The sequence below is a fragment of the Rhipicephalus microplus genome, chromosome 2, assembly GCF_043290135.1.
Source record: "Rhipicephalus microplus isolate Deutch F79 chromosome 2, USDA_Rmic, whole genome shotgun sequence".
Taxonomy (NCBI): Eukaryota; Metazoa; Arthropoda; class Arachnida; order Ixodida; family Ixodidae; genus Rhipicephalus; species Rhipicephalus microplus.
In genome coordinates, this window is record NC_134701.1 from 266,119,319 (window position 1) to 266,139,874 (window position 20,556).

The 20,556-nt window shown below is 43.8% G+C and overlaps 1 protein-coding gene across 1 annotated transcript; it reads right to left on the reverse strand.

Moving 5' to 3' along the window:
* Positions 1–1,306: 1,306 nt before the first annotated feature.
* On the reverse strand, positions 1,307–20,481 carry AsnRS-m (asparagine--tRNA ligase, mitochondrial). Its single transcript, XM_037421058.2, has 12 exons — positions 20,279–20,481; positions 20,095–20,201; positions 19,242–19,365; positions 18,303–18,443; positions 17,980–18,060; positions 16,679–16,791; positions 15,450–15,582; positions 13,861–13,997; positions 12,845–12,917; positions 11,959–12,096; positions 4,091–4,215; positions 1,307–1,483 (listed from the first exon to the last, which is right to left on the reverse strand). The coding sequence occupies exons 1-12, from the start codon at positions 20,414–20,416 to the stop codon at positions 1,339–1,341; spliced, it is 1,455 nt and encodes a 484-aa protein (XP_037276955.1). The 5' UTR covers positions 20,417–20,481; the 3' UTR covers positions 1,307–1,338.
* Positions 20,482–20,556: the final 75 nt, after the last annotated feature.

A 20,556-nucleotide genomic window follows, 5' to 3' on the forward strand; every position in this document is an offset into this window, starting at 1 on the left:
TGGCGCTTATTTCCAATCTCCCAAAAAAAAGCATTGGAAATATTTCCTCAGCATCTTAAAGTAGTAATGTCCTTGATGTTTTATCTAGTCGTGTAGCTAGAACTTTTGTATTCTTGGCATGTCTCATAGACCACTAGTGATGAAAAGTTTTTGGGCAAGAAATTTTGAAGTAGCTAACTTTCGGCAAGGCACTTGTGGGTGTTTTAGAGCATGTTTTGTAAGAACATTCAGTATGAAATTCGATGATCGTCTGCATTTTAATTGGATAGCATCAAAGAGCTCGTTTCGCAGAAATTCCGGCATCGGCGTCGTTGGTTTTGAGCAAAAAATCTTATGCATAATCGAAAAATCGAGAATGATGCAAATAAAATAAATTCGTGAATATTGCCATCATCTGTGAATTCCTGGAGACGACAGTCTTGGAGTAGACTGTCGGTCTGGAGTGAGAAAGTGGAAAGGTGTTGTGGTAGGCTTCGCACACACCAAATAACACAAGTACACTGGCATGCATCTCTCAATGAGGGAGGCACGAACTCTGACCTCCGAGAACATGTGCCTTCCCCCAGTTGATTTTGTGACCACCTGACGCATGCTCAGCCAAGGCACTGGATTTCACATTCCCTTTCTTCTCGCTAGAACATTCTCGCTAGAGAAAATGGACTTTCACGGCGTCCTTATCTCATCGCCCGTGATACAAACCACTCCGCGCACTCTAAACAGGAATGATGATAATCTGCCGTGAGTGCATGTGCGCTGCCTGCATGATATACTCAAATGTCCATAAGGCGAACTGCTTGGCAAGTTTTCATTTCACTTGTGAACAAGGCTCTGGTGTAGGAGCCGAAACGTCTTTTTCTGTGTGTTTCTAACTTTTTACTTTGGTTGGCGCAGTACCTCCAGGTTTTTTACCTTCAACCATGCATCATGCCAACCAGGCAGGCTTCCGTCAAACTTCATCAGCGAGATTCATTTACATTTTCTTTTTTTGCAGTTGAATTTGTATAATTGCAAGGGATCATAAAAGGACTTGCTGTAATTGTAAATGTAAAATCATATTTTCGCACAGAACTAGGTTTTGAACACAAAGCAGATTGTAGACGGTGGATTTCTCACATAGGCCATGTAAACAGCTTTTGCAACCGAAGGTCATTAATAATGTTTGGCCATACACTGGTATTAGTAGGTGGTTTATTTATAATAACCAAACATGATCAGCAACTGATCGGTGCTCCATGGAACAATGAAAGGCTGAATAGGTGAGAGAAAAGGTGGAGTAGTTGTTCTTGAAGGAAACTGAAAACAGAGCTCTCCGAAAACATTTATTGAACAATGCAGCTGCTACATAGAGCAGTGATTTGACCACCTTGGAAACGTCACGACATCCCTAATATTTTGTATGGCGAAAAAATACTGCAGCATTCGGTCAAAGCCCAGACCAAACCCTCCGTGTGGCGCAGATCCATATTTCCGAAGGTCCAAGTACCTAATGAAAAAGCAAATGGCTGAATAAGTGCATCCTGAAGCGTTGTGATAACACAAAGCCCAGCTCCTACAGACATTAAAAGTTCACAAAAAGGAAAGAAAAGTTCTAAAGCAGAATCGAGCTTCTTCAATGCCGCCCCCCACCTCTTTTTCAAAACTTTTTCTTGTTGCTGTTGTTAGTTGGGAAATTATTTTGTGGTCTGTAAGAGGAACACAGCAGCAAGTGAAATGCAAACAAGAAAAATTATCTTAACTCATAGGTGCAAGAAAAATAAATAAAATAAAAGTGTTTCTCAACACCAGCTGCCATACAAGGTCCATTGTAAAAGTAATGTGCATTTTATGGGGAAAATAGATTTATTGATGGGACCTGTACAAATTGGTAATACTTTTCAAAATACTTTCCCCCCTGCATCAATAGACTTGCGGAGACGGTGTTTGCTGCACCTGGAAGGCACTTCAAAAGTCCTCGACGGGAATGTCTAGGTAATGTTGCAACATGCTTTTAAATGTTCTCACACACTCCCAAATGCTCTCCTTTCAGATTTCTCTTCTGTTGGGGAAAGAAAAAAATCGCAGCATATCCACGAAGTGAATGTTGATGAGTGGGACGAAGCGTCCGTCAGTCCGCCTGCGCTTCCATCTATCCGTTCTTGCATCCGTCTGTGCATTCATCCGTGCGTTTGTCTGCACATTCATCTTTCTGTCTGTCTGCTTGTCCGTCTATCTAGTGAACATTCCAGGTACCACCATCTCGCTTCTTTTCACCATATATTCATCATATAAAAGTACCGCCATCCAGCAGACATTCCAAGGACTAAACAAGAGGTGGCTACCTACTACTACGATGACGACTACTACTATATACATCGCGGACGTATGACCCACAGCTTAAGGAGCTTCGCCCCTAAAAACAGTAGCAAAAAGCCAAGTCAAGCTTGTAAGGAGAATAGGGGACCACGGAGGAATCACTCTAGGCCAGGAAGTCGGTAACTAGAAGGACGTGTGACTGGGGGCATTGTCATGGTACAGCTTGAGCGCTTCTTTGATGTCAGCTCTCATGTGCGTAGCCCAGCGTTTCAATCTCTTGATCACCTTCAGTAAAATACAGCGCTGACAGTTTCTTCTTGCGGTAAAAGCTCAATTTGCTGGGTGCTCATTCGACGATCAGAACTCAAAACCTGAGCGCACTAATCCACATTCTAATTGTTTTTCGTCGTTTTTGAGTATCCAGAATGGGGTTTGTCGACGACCTCCTCCCGGCCCTTCTTGAACGCCTTGTGCTGCCCCCTGAACTGTGACCTTAAAATGCAGTAATCTTTGAAGGGCACTTCTTGAAGCATCTGGAATGTTTCAGTTGCGTTATTTCATAGCTTCCCGCAAAATTTGATAGTATATCGCTGTTAAAGCAAACACTCCATTGTGCTGTGTTACAAGTTGAAAATATGTTTCATGTGGAGGCACCTCTTCCGACCTTCACTGCTCGTAGTCAACTGGCGACCGACTACGTTGGAAGAGCATATGCCCCGCCACATTCCCCGACCGGTTTTACTGTGCTGCCATGGATAGTCGCTTCACAATAAAATCGTGCACATGACAGCATGGACGTCGACAAGATTACTTCAAGGGGAAAGGAAGAGGGGGAAGGTTAAAGTGCCCGTTTTGCACTCCCTGCCAACAGACTTTCACTGCAGACCCTTGTTCTGATTAGAATTTTCTCAATTTGCACTTGTTGCTGACTGTAGATCATGAAAATGGACTAAATTATGCACATTTTAGAACATCAACTCGTCCTATATTCAAGTGTCATGAGTACTTCATTGTTATAGCAGGTTGCATGGAAAGAAGGAAATAGGGATGGTGGTGGAACACCTTTGCTGTTGAAGCGACAGCTGCAAAACGGAAGGCCCTCTCTTCCTGCTTATGGCTACGAATTGTGTTAGCTTGTTTAACTTGCAAAGTGAACCTCGCTTCATCTGTGACAGACCTTTAACTACTCTACTTCGTTGACAATATAAGCCAACACCCATGCTTTTACAATGTGCAGCAAGTGGTGGAAGTCTTTCCAGAAGCTAGAGTACACTGCTAGCATTGTTCTTCCAGCTTTTTCACGTACTTTTACCACAAATCTGAATGCAACCACGCTAGCCAGAAAAAAAAAGTGAACTCAAGTGAATGTTCTTTGCACTGTGCATGCTATGGCAACAGTATCTAATTACCTGGAAAGTGCACAGTGCTGATAAGTAAGGGTTAGCTGTGTTTTCAAACGAAAAAAAAGCACCTACACAATGTTCGTCACTAACATAGTGTCCAAGTGTCTTTTATAGAACTTCACAGAAACGAGGAGAGAGCTTTTGTGGGGAACGGAAGTCACTCACTTGTTTATGAGTTTGATGTGGTTTAGGTGCACCTTAATTTTGCATCGCAAACTAGTGAAGTATCGGCAGAAATGTCATAGAAGTGTCTGCAATGCTACAAACATTCAAAGGGCAAGGCAGAGGAACACAGTAATGGCTATGTGTCGAACTTGTATCTAGGAACCAAGACAAGGGCACCATTAATCGCTTGAGTCACTGCATTGCCTCGTGGTGTGTGGGTTCTGCCTTACCAAGGAAAAGCATCGGCGATTCCTAGATTCCGCAGACGTTCCTCGAGAACTGTGTGGTCATCCTCCCTCAGACTCCCACCGCAAAGCTCGCCTCCAAAAGGTGCCAGCAGGTCAAATCCTTCTACCTGTGGGAGCAGGTGCAGTGAGACACACCAATATTAAAGAGGTCACCTGATAAACAATCGCAGCTCGGCTGTACTTGCATCTGACAATGTTAAAAGCAGCTGCTACCAGTGAGTTAATGTGTATGCTCCTGAAGTACCTAGGCGCTCTGGAAGGCCACATCATTAATGCAAAATTAAAATAGTTTAGATAATGTTAATTTCCACGAGTCGTATAAAAATTAAATTGCTGCTTAAACTTGCAACTTCACCCGAAAGGAATGAAAATTGATGAATCATGTTAGTACCACAGTGTTCATGCAGGAGACTTCTTGCATATATGCATAATTGGCACAGCTATGCATGACGTCTCATTTTCATCTACACGAATCAGCAGATGCAATTACTGTCTTCTATTTAACTTGTATATTTCATCAGACAACGCTGCAAGCAACGAATGTTGCACAAGGTGGTGACACCACGACTGTAAAAAACTGCTGAGGAAATGACGGAACAAAATGTACGTGAAGATTTCAAAATAACGAGCACATAAATAAAAAAATTTCAAGCAACAAACAATCGTTTAACTATATGGCAGGAAAATCGCTCAATAGTGGCAGGAAGTCAGTTCTAATCCTCAATGTTACTTGTAAAAAAACTGAATTCAAAACTTGAGAGGAGTCTGTGAGCGTTCATTGTTGAACATATTTCTTGAGAAGACATGAAGTCAAGGCACGTCGAATTTAATTTTTTCTGACAGGCACTTGCAAAGATACGCTAGAGAAATTTTCGTTTGTGTTTGTAGTTCTTGTGCTCACATCATTTGCCTTTGTAAGAAGAGACAGTGAATCTTTCTCTTTACAGTCAACGAATCTGAATCTTACTTGAAAGAGCTGACACCCAATTTTAGATAATAATCTGTGTTACGTGGGTTAATCCTTCGGTGTTCACTAACAAGCTGGAGAAATTTTAGCACGTTTGGTCGAGCGCCTAATTTATAATTGAGCATTTTTATAAACATGCGGGCTGCCTGAAAGTCAGGCTTCATGGTGCATTCGAGAGCAGTGACGTAAAAAGCGACGTATGAGCGTCTGTATTTCAGAGAATGATATTGGTTCGTGATCAGCTGTGTGTGAGATCAAGATAACTTGGTTTTCTCTAGCCCAGCTTGGCACCGAAATTGAACAATTTGCAGCAGCTGAAATTCGTTAAGAGATTACAGCTCCACTCCTTCCAGCTCATGGTATCAGATGCACCATGGCAAAATGGCGGTCGCCGGCGATGGGCGAAGTTTATGGCCGGCGAATTCTATGACTTCTTTTGAACTCAAATGCTCTTTTACGGCACACTTTTCATATCCTTATAGGCATAATAAACCGCCTACTTCTAGTTTTTGCCGAAAACCCCGAATAGTAGGATGACCGTGGCATGGCCCGTTTAAAATATTGTAGCATCACAATATTTTAAGAACGCACTAATGACTAACAACTAACCCTGCAATGCCTATTGTGAATTTGAACGTTTTCACTTTTTATCTAAGATGCCCAAGTTGAACACGACCCTTTCTTAATGTGTGAATCCCGAGCACTCGCAGCAAACATTTCATATGGCATAGGCAGTGTTAGATGTTAATTCAACAAGTAATGGTGCCTTTTTGAAGTATTCAGTTTAGGAGTTGCAGAGTTTGCATAAAGCCAACACATAGATATTAGAGATGTGCTGTGGGGAGATAAGGCTATTGGCAAGAGCGACGCCAGGATGGTGTTTGCACATAGTGTCATTACACTCTCATAACTGTAGTGCTGATAACGAAGTACGACAAAGTACCATGCCAGAACTTCATGTCACTTTGCTAGATAACTTACATTCACTATACAATATTGTAACGAATGTAGCAGCCTCACAACAACGATGTCCTATTTACGCGGTTTATTAAGGGCAAACTTGTGCCCAAAGTGAACAACGCACAGCAATCAAGAAGATCCAAGGCGGTAGTCCTCGTGAGCCTCTGCCTCGAGCACCCTCGTTCTCTTTTTCTTCACGCGCGTTGGCTGTTCGGCGGAGGACCGGGCGCATGCAGGGCCGGCTCGTGCATTGCGGCTGGCTTCGTCGCTCGTAGTCGTGCCGTTAGCGTTTCTCTGGTTCCCAACGTCCGCGTTGCGCGGAGCAATGGTAATTTCCTGTGGCATTATCCCCCCTCTCAAGAGGCATCGCCCCGATGCTTTCGATGATAATGTATGCAGCGTTTCCGTCTTGGAAGGTTTGTAAGAGGGAAATGGTTGTACAGCAAGTAAGTGGGGTGGCTAGTCTTCGTACTGGTCGTAGTACGGTTTCATGCGCACAATGTGTACACGCTCGGTGGGATTGCGTCGTTTAGAATGCCCATGTCCTGTAGGCTTGACTTCATAAACGAGGTCGCTGAGTCGCTGTACTACCTCGTAAGGACCGAAATACCGACAAATGAGTTTTTCAGACAGGCCTCGTCGTCGTACTGGGGTCCATATCCACACTTTATCACCAACTTCATATTGTGTTTCTCGTCTTCCTCGGTTGTAGCGGTCGGCATCGATTCGTTGTTGGTGACATATTCGGTACCTTGCTAATTGGCGGGCCTCCTCCGCTCTCTCTATATAGTCATCAAGATCAGAAGGGTAGCCATCTTGATCTATAGGTAACATAGCGTCCAGTGTTGTGGTAACTACACGACCGTAAACTAGTTGAAATGGGGTAATCTTGGTAATCTCTTGTACGGCGGTGTTATAGGCGAAGGTGACGTATGGTAAAATTTCGTCCCACTTTTTGTGTTCGACGTCCACATACATAGATATCATGTCAGCTAGAGTTCTGTTAAGGCGTTCAGTCAAGCCGTTGCTTTGAGGGTGATATGCGGTAGTTTTCCTGTGAACAGTGTGGGTCATGTTCAGCAGGCATTCCATGAGTTCCGCCGTGAAAGCCGGTCCGCGATCGGTGATTACAACAGTTGGAGCGCCATGCCGTAGCACTATGCTCTGTACAAAGAATTTGGCGGCCTCAGCTGCCGTTCCTCGATGCAAGGAGTCTGTTTCCGCGTATCTCATTAAATAATCAGTCGCTACAACGATCCACTTCTTGCCAAGTAAAGATGTCGGGAATGGTCCAAGGAGGTCCATTCCAACTTGTTGGAAGGGTGCTTTCGGTGGGTCTATCGGGTTCAGAAGGCCCGCTGGCTTAGCACGAGGCGCTTTCCGTCTTTGGCACTCGCGGCATGTTCTGACATAGCGCTGTACTGAAGACAATAGCTTGGGCCAATAATAGTGCTGACTGATTCGTGCAAGCGTACGAGTGACCCCCAAATGTCCAGACGTAGGCTCATCGTGGCACGCTTGTAATATTTCTTGCCGCATAGTTGCGGGAACGACAAGCAGAAACTTTTCACGGTTGGGCTTAAAGTTTCTCTTGTAGAGGACATTTCCTCGGAGGCAGAACGATGCGAGGCTTCGAGAAAATATACGAGGTACTTGTACGTCAGCTCCTTTCAGGTGTTTGATGAGCGGGAGCAATTCTTCGTCCGCATGTTGAATTTCAGCTATCTGAGAAGTCTCGACAACAGCCACGAATGGAAAGTCCTCTTCATCTGATAGTGCTGTGTCTGCAGGTGCCCGTGACAAACAGTCGCCGTCGGTATGCTTCCTGGCAGATCGGTATACCACAGTTATGTCAAATTCTTGCAGTCTGAGGCTACACCTTCCTAGTCGTCCGGACAGGTCCTTGAGGTTGGCGAGCCAGCAAAGGGCATGGTGATCGCTGACTGCCTTGAATGGTCTACCATACAAGTAAGGCCGAAACTTACTGATGGCCCAGATGACGGCAAGGCATTCTTTCTCTGTGGCCGAATAATTGGTCTCCGCCTTTGTTAGAGTCCGGCTGGCGTATGCTATCACCTTTTCTTCCCCATTCTGCCACTGTATTAGGATGCATCCTAGGCCGATGTTGCTGGCGTCTGCGTGTATTTCCGTGTCATCTGTTTCATCGAAATGAGAAAGGATTGGGGGCTCTTGCAACCGTTTTCTTAATTCGTTGAAGGCGCTTTGTTGCTCTGTTTTCCACTGGAAAGGTACATCTTCTCTCATAAGTTTCGTCAAGGGTTCTGCAATCTGCGAGAAATTTCTGACAAATCGTCGGTGGTAAGCACACAGACTTAGGAATCTCCGTACTGACTTTTTGTCTGCTGCCACCGGGAACCTTGCAACGGTGGCTGTCTTTTCGGGATCAGGGCGCACACCGTGGGCGCTGACAACGTGCCCAAGGAATCAAAGCTCTTCGAAACCAAATTGGCACTTCTCTGGCTTGATGGTTAAATCTGCCGAACGGATTGCTTCTAACACGGCTCGCAGGCGCTTGATAAGCTCCTCGAATGTAGCGGCGAAGATGACCACGTCGTCAAGGTACACTAAGCAACACTGCCACTTCAATCCGGAAAGTACAGTGTCCATCATGCGTTGGAATGTTGCCGGCGCACAACAGAGACCAAAAGGGAGAGCCTTGAATTCATAGAGTCCGTCCGGGGTAACAAAAGCAGTCTTCTCGCGATCACGTTCATCAACTTCGATCTGCCAGTATCCACTTTTCAGATCTAGTGATGAAAAGAACTTGGCACACCAAAGTCTGTCTAATGCGTCGTCAATACGCGGGAGGGGATATACATCCCGTTTAGTCACAGCATTTAATTTCCGGTAGTCGACGCAAAACCTTAGCGTGTTATCCTTCTTCTTGAGAAGTACTACAGGAGATGCCCACGGCCTGCTAGAAGGTTGAATAACATCATCTTCAAGCATCTCCTGTACTTGATTCTTGATGACTTCTCTTTCTTTTGGTGAAACCCGGTACGGGTGCTGGCGTACCGGCCTGGTTGTCTCGTCTGTTACGATCCTGTGTTTTGTAATGATTGTGCGTCGTACCTTTGAACTATTGGAGAAACAGCTGCCAAATTCCCGTACAAGGTCGTATAGCTGTTGACGTTGGATCACTGAAAGATTGGGATTTACGGATATTACGTCGCAGACATCAGATGTTGGTTTCATATCCGTTGACGTTGTTTCAAGGCTGCATATTTCTGTGGCTTCACAAACCTCATGAAGGAAGGCTATGGCTGTCTCCTTTGCGATGTGCTGGAATTCGTTCCCAAAATTTGTCAGGAGGACGTCTGCGTACCCGTTTCGTAGCTGGATAATCCCTCGTGCCACACAAACACCTCTTTTCAGGAAAACATTCATGTTGCTGTCTGCCACACCTTCGTAGTCACCAAACGTATCATTTCTAACTAGAACCATTACACTGCTCTGCGGCGGTACAGTCACATCATCATCGACGATGCGCAGTGGAGTGGTGTATTGCTCGTCTGCTCGAGCTACCTTTATAGCTTGTTCCGTCAAAAATGATACGCTGGACCTCTGCAAATTAATAATGGCACCATTTTCTTGCAGAAAATCCATTCCGAGTATAACTTCTCTCGAACATACAGGCAGGACAACAAAGTCACCAACGTAAGTGAAACCTCGTATCTCAACTCTTGCGGTGCATCTGCCGAGAGGCGTAATAAGGTGACCGCCTGCCGTACGTACTTAAGGTCCACTCCATTCGGTCAGAACTTTCCTGAGGCACTTCGCTAAATCGTAGCTCATCACAGAGTAATCCGCACCGGTATCGATTAAAGCCATGAGCTCTAGCCCACAATTACCAACGGCAAGTCTGAAGTTATCTTCTCATTACTGCACTTCTTTACCTGGAGACAGTCGTCGTCGTCGTCACGCTGGTGTCGCAGTGGAGGATCTTCGTATTTTGAATCACCAGCGGCCTCGCCTCCACAGGTCGCCCACTTCAGTTTCCCGGGTTTGGACTAGGCGAACGATGCCTAGGGGCGTTTGGAAAGGAACGTGGGCTTAGCGAGCGCTGACGTAGAGGGGATGGTGGCCTCGGTTGGTGACGACGATGCAGGTCGAAGCTCTGACGTGAGCACAGGTATTGCTCGATGTCGGACGGCCTTTCGCCGTTTCGCGAACACGGTGCGTTGACCGCAAATCCTCGAAGACCAGCTTGACGATATCGGCAAAACCGGTAAAGATGGCCAGCCTCTCCACAGTGGAAGCACAGGGGCCTACGTTCCGCATCTCGCCATACATCGCTTTTTTGAGGTCTTGTCTCTGTCGAAAGAGGTGCGCTGCGAGTTGCCTCTACGATATGGCGCGAGCTACGTGTTGTCGGTGCGTAAGTACCAGGTGTCTCGATAGGCGCACAGTGGACAGCAGGCGGCCTGAGCACCTCAGAATAAGTTACCGCGCGTCGTGTCGGTGGTGCATCCCTTTGCGGCTCCCGTATGGCCTGCCGAATTTCTTCTCGGACAACATCCGCAATAGACAGTTCCAGTGATGCGGGTGGCTGCAGCTTGCGTAGTTCCTCCCTGACAACTGACCGGACGAGCTCCCACAGAGTGTCAAGATTATCGACAACGTTTGCCGAGAAGACCCCTGCTGATGTACAGGCTACGTCACGATTGTATTGCCGGGCTCTCTGCTGCAGCGTCGTTTCTATTGTTGTTACTACCGACCGAAACTCAGCAACAGTGCGCGGCGGATTGCGAACGAGCCCCGCGAACAGCTCTTGTTTTACCCCATGCATGAGATGATGCACCTTCTTGTCTTCAGTCATGTTGGGATCAGCTCGCTTGAACAGGCGGGACATGTCTTCTATGTACATAGCGACAGTCTCATTTGTGCGTTGATTCCGTGCACGAAGAGCTGCTTCTGCCTTTTCCCGGCGATCATTGTTGCCAAACGTACACAGTAGCTGCCGCCGGAACTCTTCCCAGGACGTCAAAGATGCGTCGTGGTTTTCGTACCACACTCGCGCTGCGTCTTCCAAAGAGATGTATACGTTGCGCAACTTGCCTGCTTCGTTCCATTGGTTTATGTTCGCCACCCTCTCGAAATGATCCAGCCAGTCTTTGGCGTCCTCGAACGGGTCACCATGGAACACCTTCGGTATGACAGGCTGGCTGACAATGAGCTGTGATGTTGCAACTTGGCTAGTCATGGTGGTGGCGTTTCTTGTTTCCGTCGCTGATGCCCTTGGCACAGGGGGAAGTGGTCCAAACTCTGGTGAATCCCCTCGAATACGGCGACTGATCCGTTGGTGCACCGCGTAAGCTCCACGGCTTGCGGATGGTCAGGGCTTGGACTTCGCTCTCTCGTGGGGGTTGGAATCATCTACCCCGCACCTCCACCAGAAAATGTAACGAATGTAGCAGCCTCACAACAACGATGTCCTATTTACGCGGTTTATTAAGGGCGAACTTGTGCCCAAAGTGAACGACGCACAGCAATCAAGAAGATCCAAGGCGGTAGTCCTCGTGAGCTTCTACCTCGAGCACCCTCGTTCTCTTCTTCTTCACGCGCGTTTGCTGTTCGGCGGAGTACCGGGCACATGCAGGGCCGGCTCGTGCATTGCGGCTGGCTTCGTCGCTCGTAGTCGTGCCGTTAGCATTTCTCTGGTTCCCAACGTCGGCGTTGCTCTGAGCAATGGTAATTTACTGTGGCAATATGTTGGATGAGTTGGTTTTTAACTTCCGTATTTACAGCGCTTTCTGTGTCTGTAGGTTCTTCTCAGTGCCATTGTATGTGATGTAGATATGAAAATTTGCACACAAGAAACTAAGGACAGGCTAAAGATAGCTCCACTGTCACAGTTGCCTTGCAAAAGGTGGTCAGCTCGTAATCAGAATGAACAACTCACTGTGTTGGGCTGAAGAGTGGAGTGCTTCATGTAGAAAGGCTTGAGCGCCGATGGAAAGTGTGTCACGAACAGTGGTGCTGCATTGCCACAGTGCTTTACCAAGTATTCCTCGTGCTCTGCTCCCAGGTCCTGGCCCCACTGCAAAATCAGCCCTCAGTCTGAGAACTGGCTAACCTCCCTGTCCTTCCTCTTTCAATCCTCCTCCTCCTCCAACCCTCAGTATTGCTAACCAAATCCTCATCATGGAAACGTGACTAGGCAACACCAACAATATAGGGTACTACACTCAAACCCTAATATAACAAACATGCATACAACGAAATATCGCTTATAACGAAGTAAATGAAGAATAGTCTTGCAATAGACAGTGTTGGGAATATACTTTTATAACAAATTTTTCGATATAGCAAACTTATTTTTGTGTAAGATGCAACTTTGTTGTAATGAGGCTTGAGTTTAGTTCTCTTGCAGTTTTGCTTCACATTGCAGAAGCACTTTATAAAAACAAAAGGCTTCATCCCGTTCATCTTGTATGCTTGTGGATGGTTTCACACTGACATACTTTTTTCTTCATTAACCTCACAGAGTAAAGCTCAGCAACTAAGAAATAGACATAGAAATGACATTATAGGATATCTCCTCACGTGAAAGCTCATATAAGGGTTAACAGTTTTCAACATACAGGAAACGCTTCACCAAACAAAATAATTTTGTTCACGTTATCCCCACCAGTCATTGTTCATGCTGGAGTTCATACATTTTGAATAGTTTTTACACACGCACATTCATTCCAGATTTTTTATTCCTAAACAATATCCTTGACTGCAAGTAGGTCAAATCTCAGCAACAGTCATTCAAGTGTTTCTCAGACTGAAAGATTACTCACCTCAATGTTCCGAAGTGAAGATTTTTCATTTCTTGCAGACTGAAGAACATTGATACATTCACTGTATGTCATCCTGCAAAAAAATTCAGGTTGAGCAAAGTTGATTAGTATGAGGCTAGGTTTCAGGATAGAAGGCAAGTGTTACACTCAGACAGAACGACTTTTCAGCAGTTCTTAAGCCCCATTGTGACTGCTTTCAGCTTCGTGATGTAAGATTGAAGATAAATATGTTTGCAGCTGATTGTTTCCAATGCAAAGTAGTTCTAGCAGCGCAAATATTACTGCCAATCTAAGAAATTAAAATTACACTAGTGAATACACACAGCTTGCTCTTGTGCTTTGTAATTCATTAGGAGTTTTTGCTTCAAAACAGTGAAATACAGCAATAAAACCAATTATAAATAAATCGACAAAAACTTTAAAAACTTCTAAGTTTGATGTCATCCTGAACCCCGACAAAACCATGTCACTATTTTGAAGGCAGCAATCAACAAAAAGGTTTAGTTTTTAAATTCGTGCTTTAGCTAGAACATGAGTATATTCAGAATTTTGGTATGTGATGTAAATGCATCATATTATATCAAGCTTCTGTATAATGCTGTTGAAAAAAAAACATTAAGTACTTTTCATGACTAAACAGTGTGAGTGCTTGACAAAAGAGATGATTACATGTTTGAATCATTGCCAAAATTTGTGGTAAAAATAAAAATAACCAACAGACCGAAATGCCAACAATCTTGTGGCGACTCGGCACGTTTTAAAAATGTGACGTAATAAACGAGAAAAAATGGCATATATTATGAGTTCCAACAGCCCACTTTGACATTTTCAAATGTACTCTAAATATGTTAAATTACTATACAGTTAGTTGACCGTTTCTTCACTACCAATATATGATTCTGTAGAAAAACTGTCAATGTTTTATGCCTTCCTTATACTATCATCAGCAGCATGAATTTACATGAGTTGTGGTTCGGAACATTGCTTCTTTGACATTATAGTATCTTCATACTCACCTAGTAAAAGGCTTCTCTAGAGCAGCCTGCACTGTCTCAAGGTGTCCAGAAGGAGCATCTTTTGTAATTACGGCTACATCTTCGTTCGAAGAATTCACCAGACTCGTGAACACGTTCTTCACGACATCTTCTGTCCTCTGTGGGGGTTCAATAAAAAGCCCCTTGTTTAAGTGAGATGATGCACACCACAGCCCAGTTGTAACAGTGTTCAGGCAGCCAAAAACTTCATTACTGCCACGATATGCACACTAATATTGTATAACTCCCATATGAAATATACTGAACAAAATCCATTATAATTAGCCACTGTTACTGCATGAACTTGTTGCACCATGAATACAGGTACTATTATCTGGCAGCTTCTGGAAAATGTCCTGTGAATAATTGACAGATAGTTACTCGATATCACAATATAAGCAATGTCACTAGGACTCAAACGCATAGCCAGAAACTTATTTGGGGGCAGGGGTTGTGATGGGTTCTAACCCCAATTTATGTAAGGTCATGCATATGCTTGTATGCGTTAATGTAATGTTGCACATTAATATGACTTGCAACTCTGAAACACGCGGCCTCTTGAGCTGGAAGGTTGTGCATGGCTTCAAGTTGCCCTTATTTCCACATTAAATGATATTTTCTTATTGGGAATCATTGCCAAGTGACAAAACATCGTTTAGCTATAGAAATAAAGGCCAGTGAAACCCACGTGCAATTTTGGATCTTATGAGGCCATGTGCTTCCACCTTGCAAATCATACCGAGCACAACCGTACAGTACTCACAGTTTGAAATATGACTTTTTTTTGTATAACGGCTGCTATGATGAGCATTTGCTCACGATAACCACATCACGTTACAGCAAACCTGGCCACTAAAGATAGTGTTGGCTCCAATTAAGTGCTTTAGTCAAAATTACGCGAAGATGACACAAACTGCTGACGCTAGAAATGAAGGTGCGAGCCTTACTTAGCCACAAACCTCTTGTGTTTAACTCCATGGACACTGTACTACACACACAGTACGTAAAAACTATTTGCTGGCCAAGAGTGGGGCTTTACATCCCCATACCAGGCCTCTGGCTATGTCAGCACTTGTACAGATATGTAAAGATGAACGGCTCAGAGAAATGCTGAAAAATGACATGATTAGAGGCACCGTTCCCTCCTGTCTCTTGTGAGCAAAAATTACAAAAACAGTAAAATACAGCACCTTAATTAACATATAGCACAAACAGATACACCCAAATCTCATTTTAACAAAGCTACATCATACATGAAAATAAGTTTGTTATGTCCGAAAATTCATTATAAAAAGTTAATCTTGACATTATATATACTGCAAGGCCATTTTTCATTTAATTCATTATAACCAATATTTCGTGATATCCAGCTTTGTTATATCAAAGTTTGAGTGTACACAGACCCAATTGAAAATGAAATAAAATAAGATGGGTGCCAGAAAAGCAACAGGACTACAACACTGATTCTTTCATGCCAGGCTTAGGCAGTGTTACGGTGAAACTACATGAATGCCAATGGTCAGTTTTATTAGAAAAAGGTTGTCAAGCCTTGAATTGAATAAAAAGCTCACCTGAAGCAAGGTATCCAAAGACGTAACAAAGGCCTCCTCAGCTTCCACCATGCAGAACTCACAGACGTGTCGTCGCGTGTTACAGTTCTCCGCACGAAATGTGGGACCCACTGTGTAAACCCTCGACAAGGACCTGCAAAGAGCAATCAGTGCTTACAAAGAACTTTTTTGGCTGCTCATATTCATTCTAAACCAACCTCAAGCAACACCAAACCGTGATGTTTGAAGGGCAACGTAATGAGAGAGCTTCGGCCGCCCATATTATTTCATTGTGTGACCGGTCATGGTAACCTGGTCGCTTGGTTTTACGACGACAGGTTACACATTTTATTGTGCCATCGACCATGTTAACTTTGACTCTTCAACTATTGCAGCTTGAAACTAGTCAGCCCTTCTTTGAAACTCTGAATCTTAAAGGGCCCCTAAACCAGCCAGGGGTCAAAATTTAGTTGTGGTGTTGTAGTAGGGCACGAGTCTGCAGCGAACACTGGCAGAGTTGCAAGTGTTCTCTTGTTTTACTCTTTCTTTCACTAGGCTGCGTTCGTCGGTTCATTTCTCCACCTCTCCGAGTGTCCTTCTTCAATGTCCGAGCTGGAAACGCAAAAAGCGTGCTCATCTGATAGCAGAAAACAGGCCCTTGTTCGCCCACCGACAGCGTCTGTTGCCCACAACGTCACCCAATCATACAGGTGGCGTCATCATAGCTGTTGTCGATAGAAGAAAGGCACAGAGAGGAGCACAGGGCTCTTCAGGCTGAGCATTCCTTCAACTGCCTGCTGTTCATGAATTCAGGTCTCGAAATTCCTGTGACCCCTTTGTCTCAAAAGCCACGAAATGGCAAGTTGCGATGCAGGCTTGTTGCTATGTCATTTTTCTAGTTACTACGGTAGCACAAAGAAACAGGACACAAGAATGAACAAAAGAAGGAGAATCATTTTCTAGGGGCTCGTTTGGGTGTTAAATATAATATAACCGAAATAAAAAGAGCGTACAGTTAGGTCAGGGCATGTATGAGGACAATAATTACTGTGTTAGTTGCAAGTGTACTAATCAGGAGAAATTGAAATCAATTGAAGTGGTCGAAAAATAGCCCTTTCTTTCCTTCAAATAAGAGCATGATTTTTGTCACTTCTCCTTTCTTGTGGCCTGTTTCTTTGTGCAGCCACAGTGACCAGAAAAAAAAGATATGGTAGCTTTATTAAACACGTGTTCCTCGCAACGATACTCACATGGCAACGGCTTCCAAGTGGAGCTGTGCTGATACGGTTAGGAAGACGGGTGTGCCAAAAAAGAGCTCCTCGGAGCTTCTTTGAGATTCCTCCTTGTCTTCTTGTTTCATGGGCTGTGCTTAAAGCAGAACATGAGTTCTTAATTGCATGTGTGAGGGCTACTGAAAGACGCATGTCTTTTGAAGTGCTTGTTATTAAACACGGCTGATTTATATTTGAAATTTGGCGATTCAAGCGATGTGTTATTGTGTTTTCTTTAGTAACATGCTAATACACAGAACCCACATGCTGAATTAGTCGCCAATCAAGTGTTCATTACGCTTACAAAATTATTATTACTGTAAAATCCTTTGCAAGTGCCCCTTTCCGCTTTTCGGGAGATTTTGTATATGCACCCCTCTTCCTCTCCCATCATTTTTCCACGTTTTATTCACTGTTTGTATTTGCCCAACAAGGGCTAATGGAAACAGAATGTGTGAGCATTCAATAAAGCATTTTATTACAAACACGCATTTCTAAAATTTCTAGCGGCTTTTCTGCTGCATCTTGAATTTAGATCCATGACCGAGTAAGGGCTTCCTCCAAATCTTGCTGTATTATCCTTCACCGTTGGTGAGGCACTAGTTCGGTATTTTACGTTAAACAGATTACCACATATCTACAGTGCATCGTCATATACACAGAGTTGCTAAATACCCATAACCTTCACTATCTTACAAGCTTTTACTAAGTGCATCTATAAATGAAGCAGCTCAAGGTTCCGTTTTTCAGATTGTTAATGAGTCTATGGCAACAAAATGGCTACTACAACCACAATTTGGTATCGTAGTCAATATAGTCATAGCTTTCATACTCGTAAACTACTTTCAGACACTAACACTTCCACTTGCAGATGTCATGAATTCCTCAAACCACAGGCATGTTGCCACTACACACAGAAGTTTCCTGCAATTTCTGTAAAAGTGCTCAAATCATTAACTTATGATTGTTATGCAAACATACCTAAAGCATAATATCAATTGCATATGTCTGCTTATGGACTAAAAGCTTTACATTTCTTACAAGGTTATAAATTTTACTCTATGTTCGCCCCACACTGAAACTGCAGAGAAAGGGACACGTGGTTCACGAGAAAACGAAACTTTGAAATGTTACAGTGGTTTCTCATAACTGCACACTGCATGCAAGAACTGACTGGCGGGATTAATTGGTTCATAATAATGGTAACTAATGCCATAAAATAAGACACGATAAAATGTGATCCTTCACACATGCAGGAACAAGAGATTAGGAGAGTGTACCTTGACAGTGAAAACATTCCCACCACCCTCGCAGTCATTGGATGTCAGGATTGGCGTGTGGACATGAAAGAAGCCCTGAGACTGTAAGTAAAACAGGAGAAAATGTATTTTTGTCATAACCTGAAAGACATTGAACAATAGTATCACCAGAAATTAGACTTCTAGAACCGACTGCCACCTTCAGAAGCCACACGTCACAGACAGCAATGGCCTAGTCGACAGTTTTATACAGCTGTCGTGAATGTCAGAGACAGCAAAGGGCTATACAGCTTCAAGTTGATATTTGAAGACTGTTGGCAGCAAATAATGAAACCACCACGTACCTGAAATGCAGCGTGCACTGCCATTAAAGCAGCACTGCGAAGCCGCAGCATGGCCGCCTCTTTGGCCTGCCGCGATCTGAAATGGGGGAAACTTCTAACGTACTCCGGAGGGTACGTTTTCCGAGGATGAAACGGGTATCCCTGCATGATGATATCACCATTGCTTTCACTTGTACATTCAACTTTCAGTTTGCAAGTGACGCAACAATGAAATTCCATAGCCTGTTGTCTCCATCAATTGCACAAGATTAAGGAATGTCATTGTATTCTAACAGACCTTTGGCAGCTCAAGTAACAAGGACAAATAATTATATTCTATCATACTACAGTTGGTTGCAACCTAAGAATAAATGTAAGTTCCAGCCACAGTTTGTCGCTGCCCCACCTAGGTAGATTTCGCTTAGATGTCCAATTCAATAGCATTTGCTTATTTACATAACGTGAAGCATCTCTCACATATTTCAAGTAGGTAGTTCTCCCATACAAACACATGTTTTCGCCACTGGTTTTGGATAAAAAACTTTAAGTTGCTGGAAAATTTAAGCAAACATTCCGACATACCTGCTCAGCGAAACAAAATATTCGAACAATGAACTTCAAATTTTCAATATGCATAGTATTTACATTAACAGCCAAAAAGCAATCATGGTTCGAACGAAAACAGCCTGGCATGGCTCTCTTGAACAAACAAATGGCTTGTGCGCTGAAGGGTATGTTAATTAGGCTCAGGTAACCAAAAATAATGTGAAGCTCTTCAGGTAGGCATTTATTGTAGCCCACGTACTGCTTGGGGACAAACTCTGTGGATCAATCAATCAATAAATTGTTTCTGCCCAAATGCAGTGCCCAGAGCTAGGAAAACTGCTATGCTCGTCTGGACACAACGCATTGCTGAAATAGACCACCACGTCTAAACTACAAACTCTACTCAGCCAATACCTCTATATCACAAGGTCCCAACACTGTGACGTCTTCGGCGTGCACCTCAAGTTCCTGCCCTTTGTGTGAACTGGCTACCAGTTTTCCAAAAACCTGGATAGCTGAACCATACGAAAGGCCCGGCCTAAAATTGACACAAAAACAAAAATAAGCTCAAGAAAGTAGATGACAAGTACGTACATTGGTTATCGGCAGGCACTTTCCAAGTCCTCAACAAATTAAAAAGTATTTCATTTTCGAAGGTGTCTGTTACATGTAGCACTTAAATGTGCTCGTCATTTCCCAATGCAACTAAACAAAACTAGGAAGAGTATTTTATTTATTTCATTAAATTCCAACAATAATGTTCGCTGTTGAATTGTGCAGCACTATGTACAAGGGAGTGAAAATGAAACAACACGGTTGTCTATATGCAGGATCAAGTTTACCTATTCCACCTGAGCACTCCACGAGTACTTCACAGTGAAGCACTAATCATCACGGGCTGATAAAATCAACACCACAAAGACAGGTCATGGTGAAGCATTAATTACATTCATGGGCTGATGAAATGAAGCATTTAAATAACACATTTTTTGTTTCATTTTTTCTAGGAATGCGTGCAAGTACACGCGCACGTGTTTTTTGAGCTGGTATTTCTGTGCCTTTATTAAACTGGAATTTGTAATTTTCTGTACGTTCAGCCGTTAAGGAACAGTAACACGTACGATATGCTACCTGTGGGCTAAGTGGCGTTTATCTATGTCTGTGTTCATGTTTATAGCATAAAAAAGTAAAGCCTAGCAAACGCGCAGTAATAGTGATTAAAATGTCCGGCACGAAAAATGAAGGCATGGGAAACATGTTGCCGCACCTCACGCAGTTTGCAGGAACAACAACCTGAACTTTAGATGCGGCTGAACCATCGGAAAGGTCCACGAACACCATATCCTTGTGTTTTCGTAACGCCCTGACCCAACCCTGCAAGAACAGATGAAACGTCCATTGCAGCAACGAGATCGGACTAGTCGAGGCACTAAATCCAAGCTTCACCGTACCTTCATTTCGATTGCTTTGTTAACGTCTTTAAATGCCAATATCTGTTTCACCGATTGACAACCAAGCTGAATTGACGTGGACAATGCTCTCCGACAGAACTTGAGGGGAGCACTGCAACGACAGGCTGAAAACCACATGATGAAAATTTCAGCCCCATGCAGCGAAGATAGGTTATAGAGAAGCAGAAGGTTTTGCGCGTTTAAGGTCCGCAGCAAATTATTAGGGCTAAATTGTGCACAAACAAACAACTTTGTTAACTGTAAAAATTATATTTAAT

Coding starts and splice junctions, on each gene's coding strand:
- AsnRS-m (XM_037421058.2), bottom strand. CDS start 20,416: ATGTGGTTTTCAGCCTGTCGTTGCAGTGCTCCCCTCAAGTTCTGTCGG. Junction 20,202..20,278: donor ACAAAGCAATCGAAATGAAG/GTACGGTGAAGC, acceptor CTGTTCTTGCAG/GGTTGGGTCAGGGCGTTACG. Junction 18,061..18,302: donor CAGTGCACGCTGCATTTCAG/GTACGTGGTGGT, acceptor TTTTACTTACAG/TCTCAGGGCTTCTTTCATGT.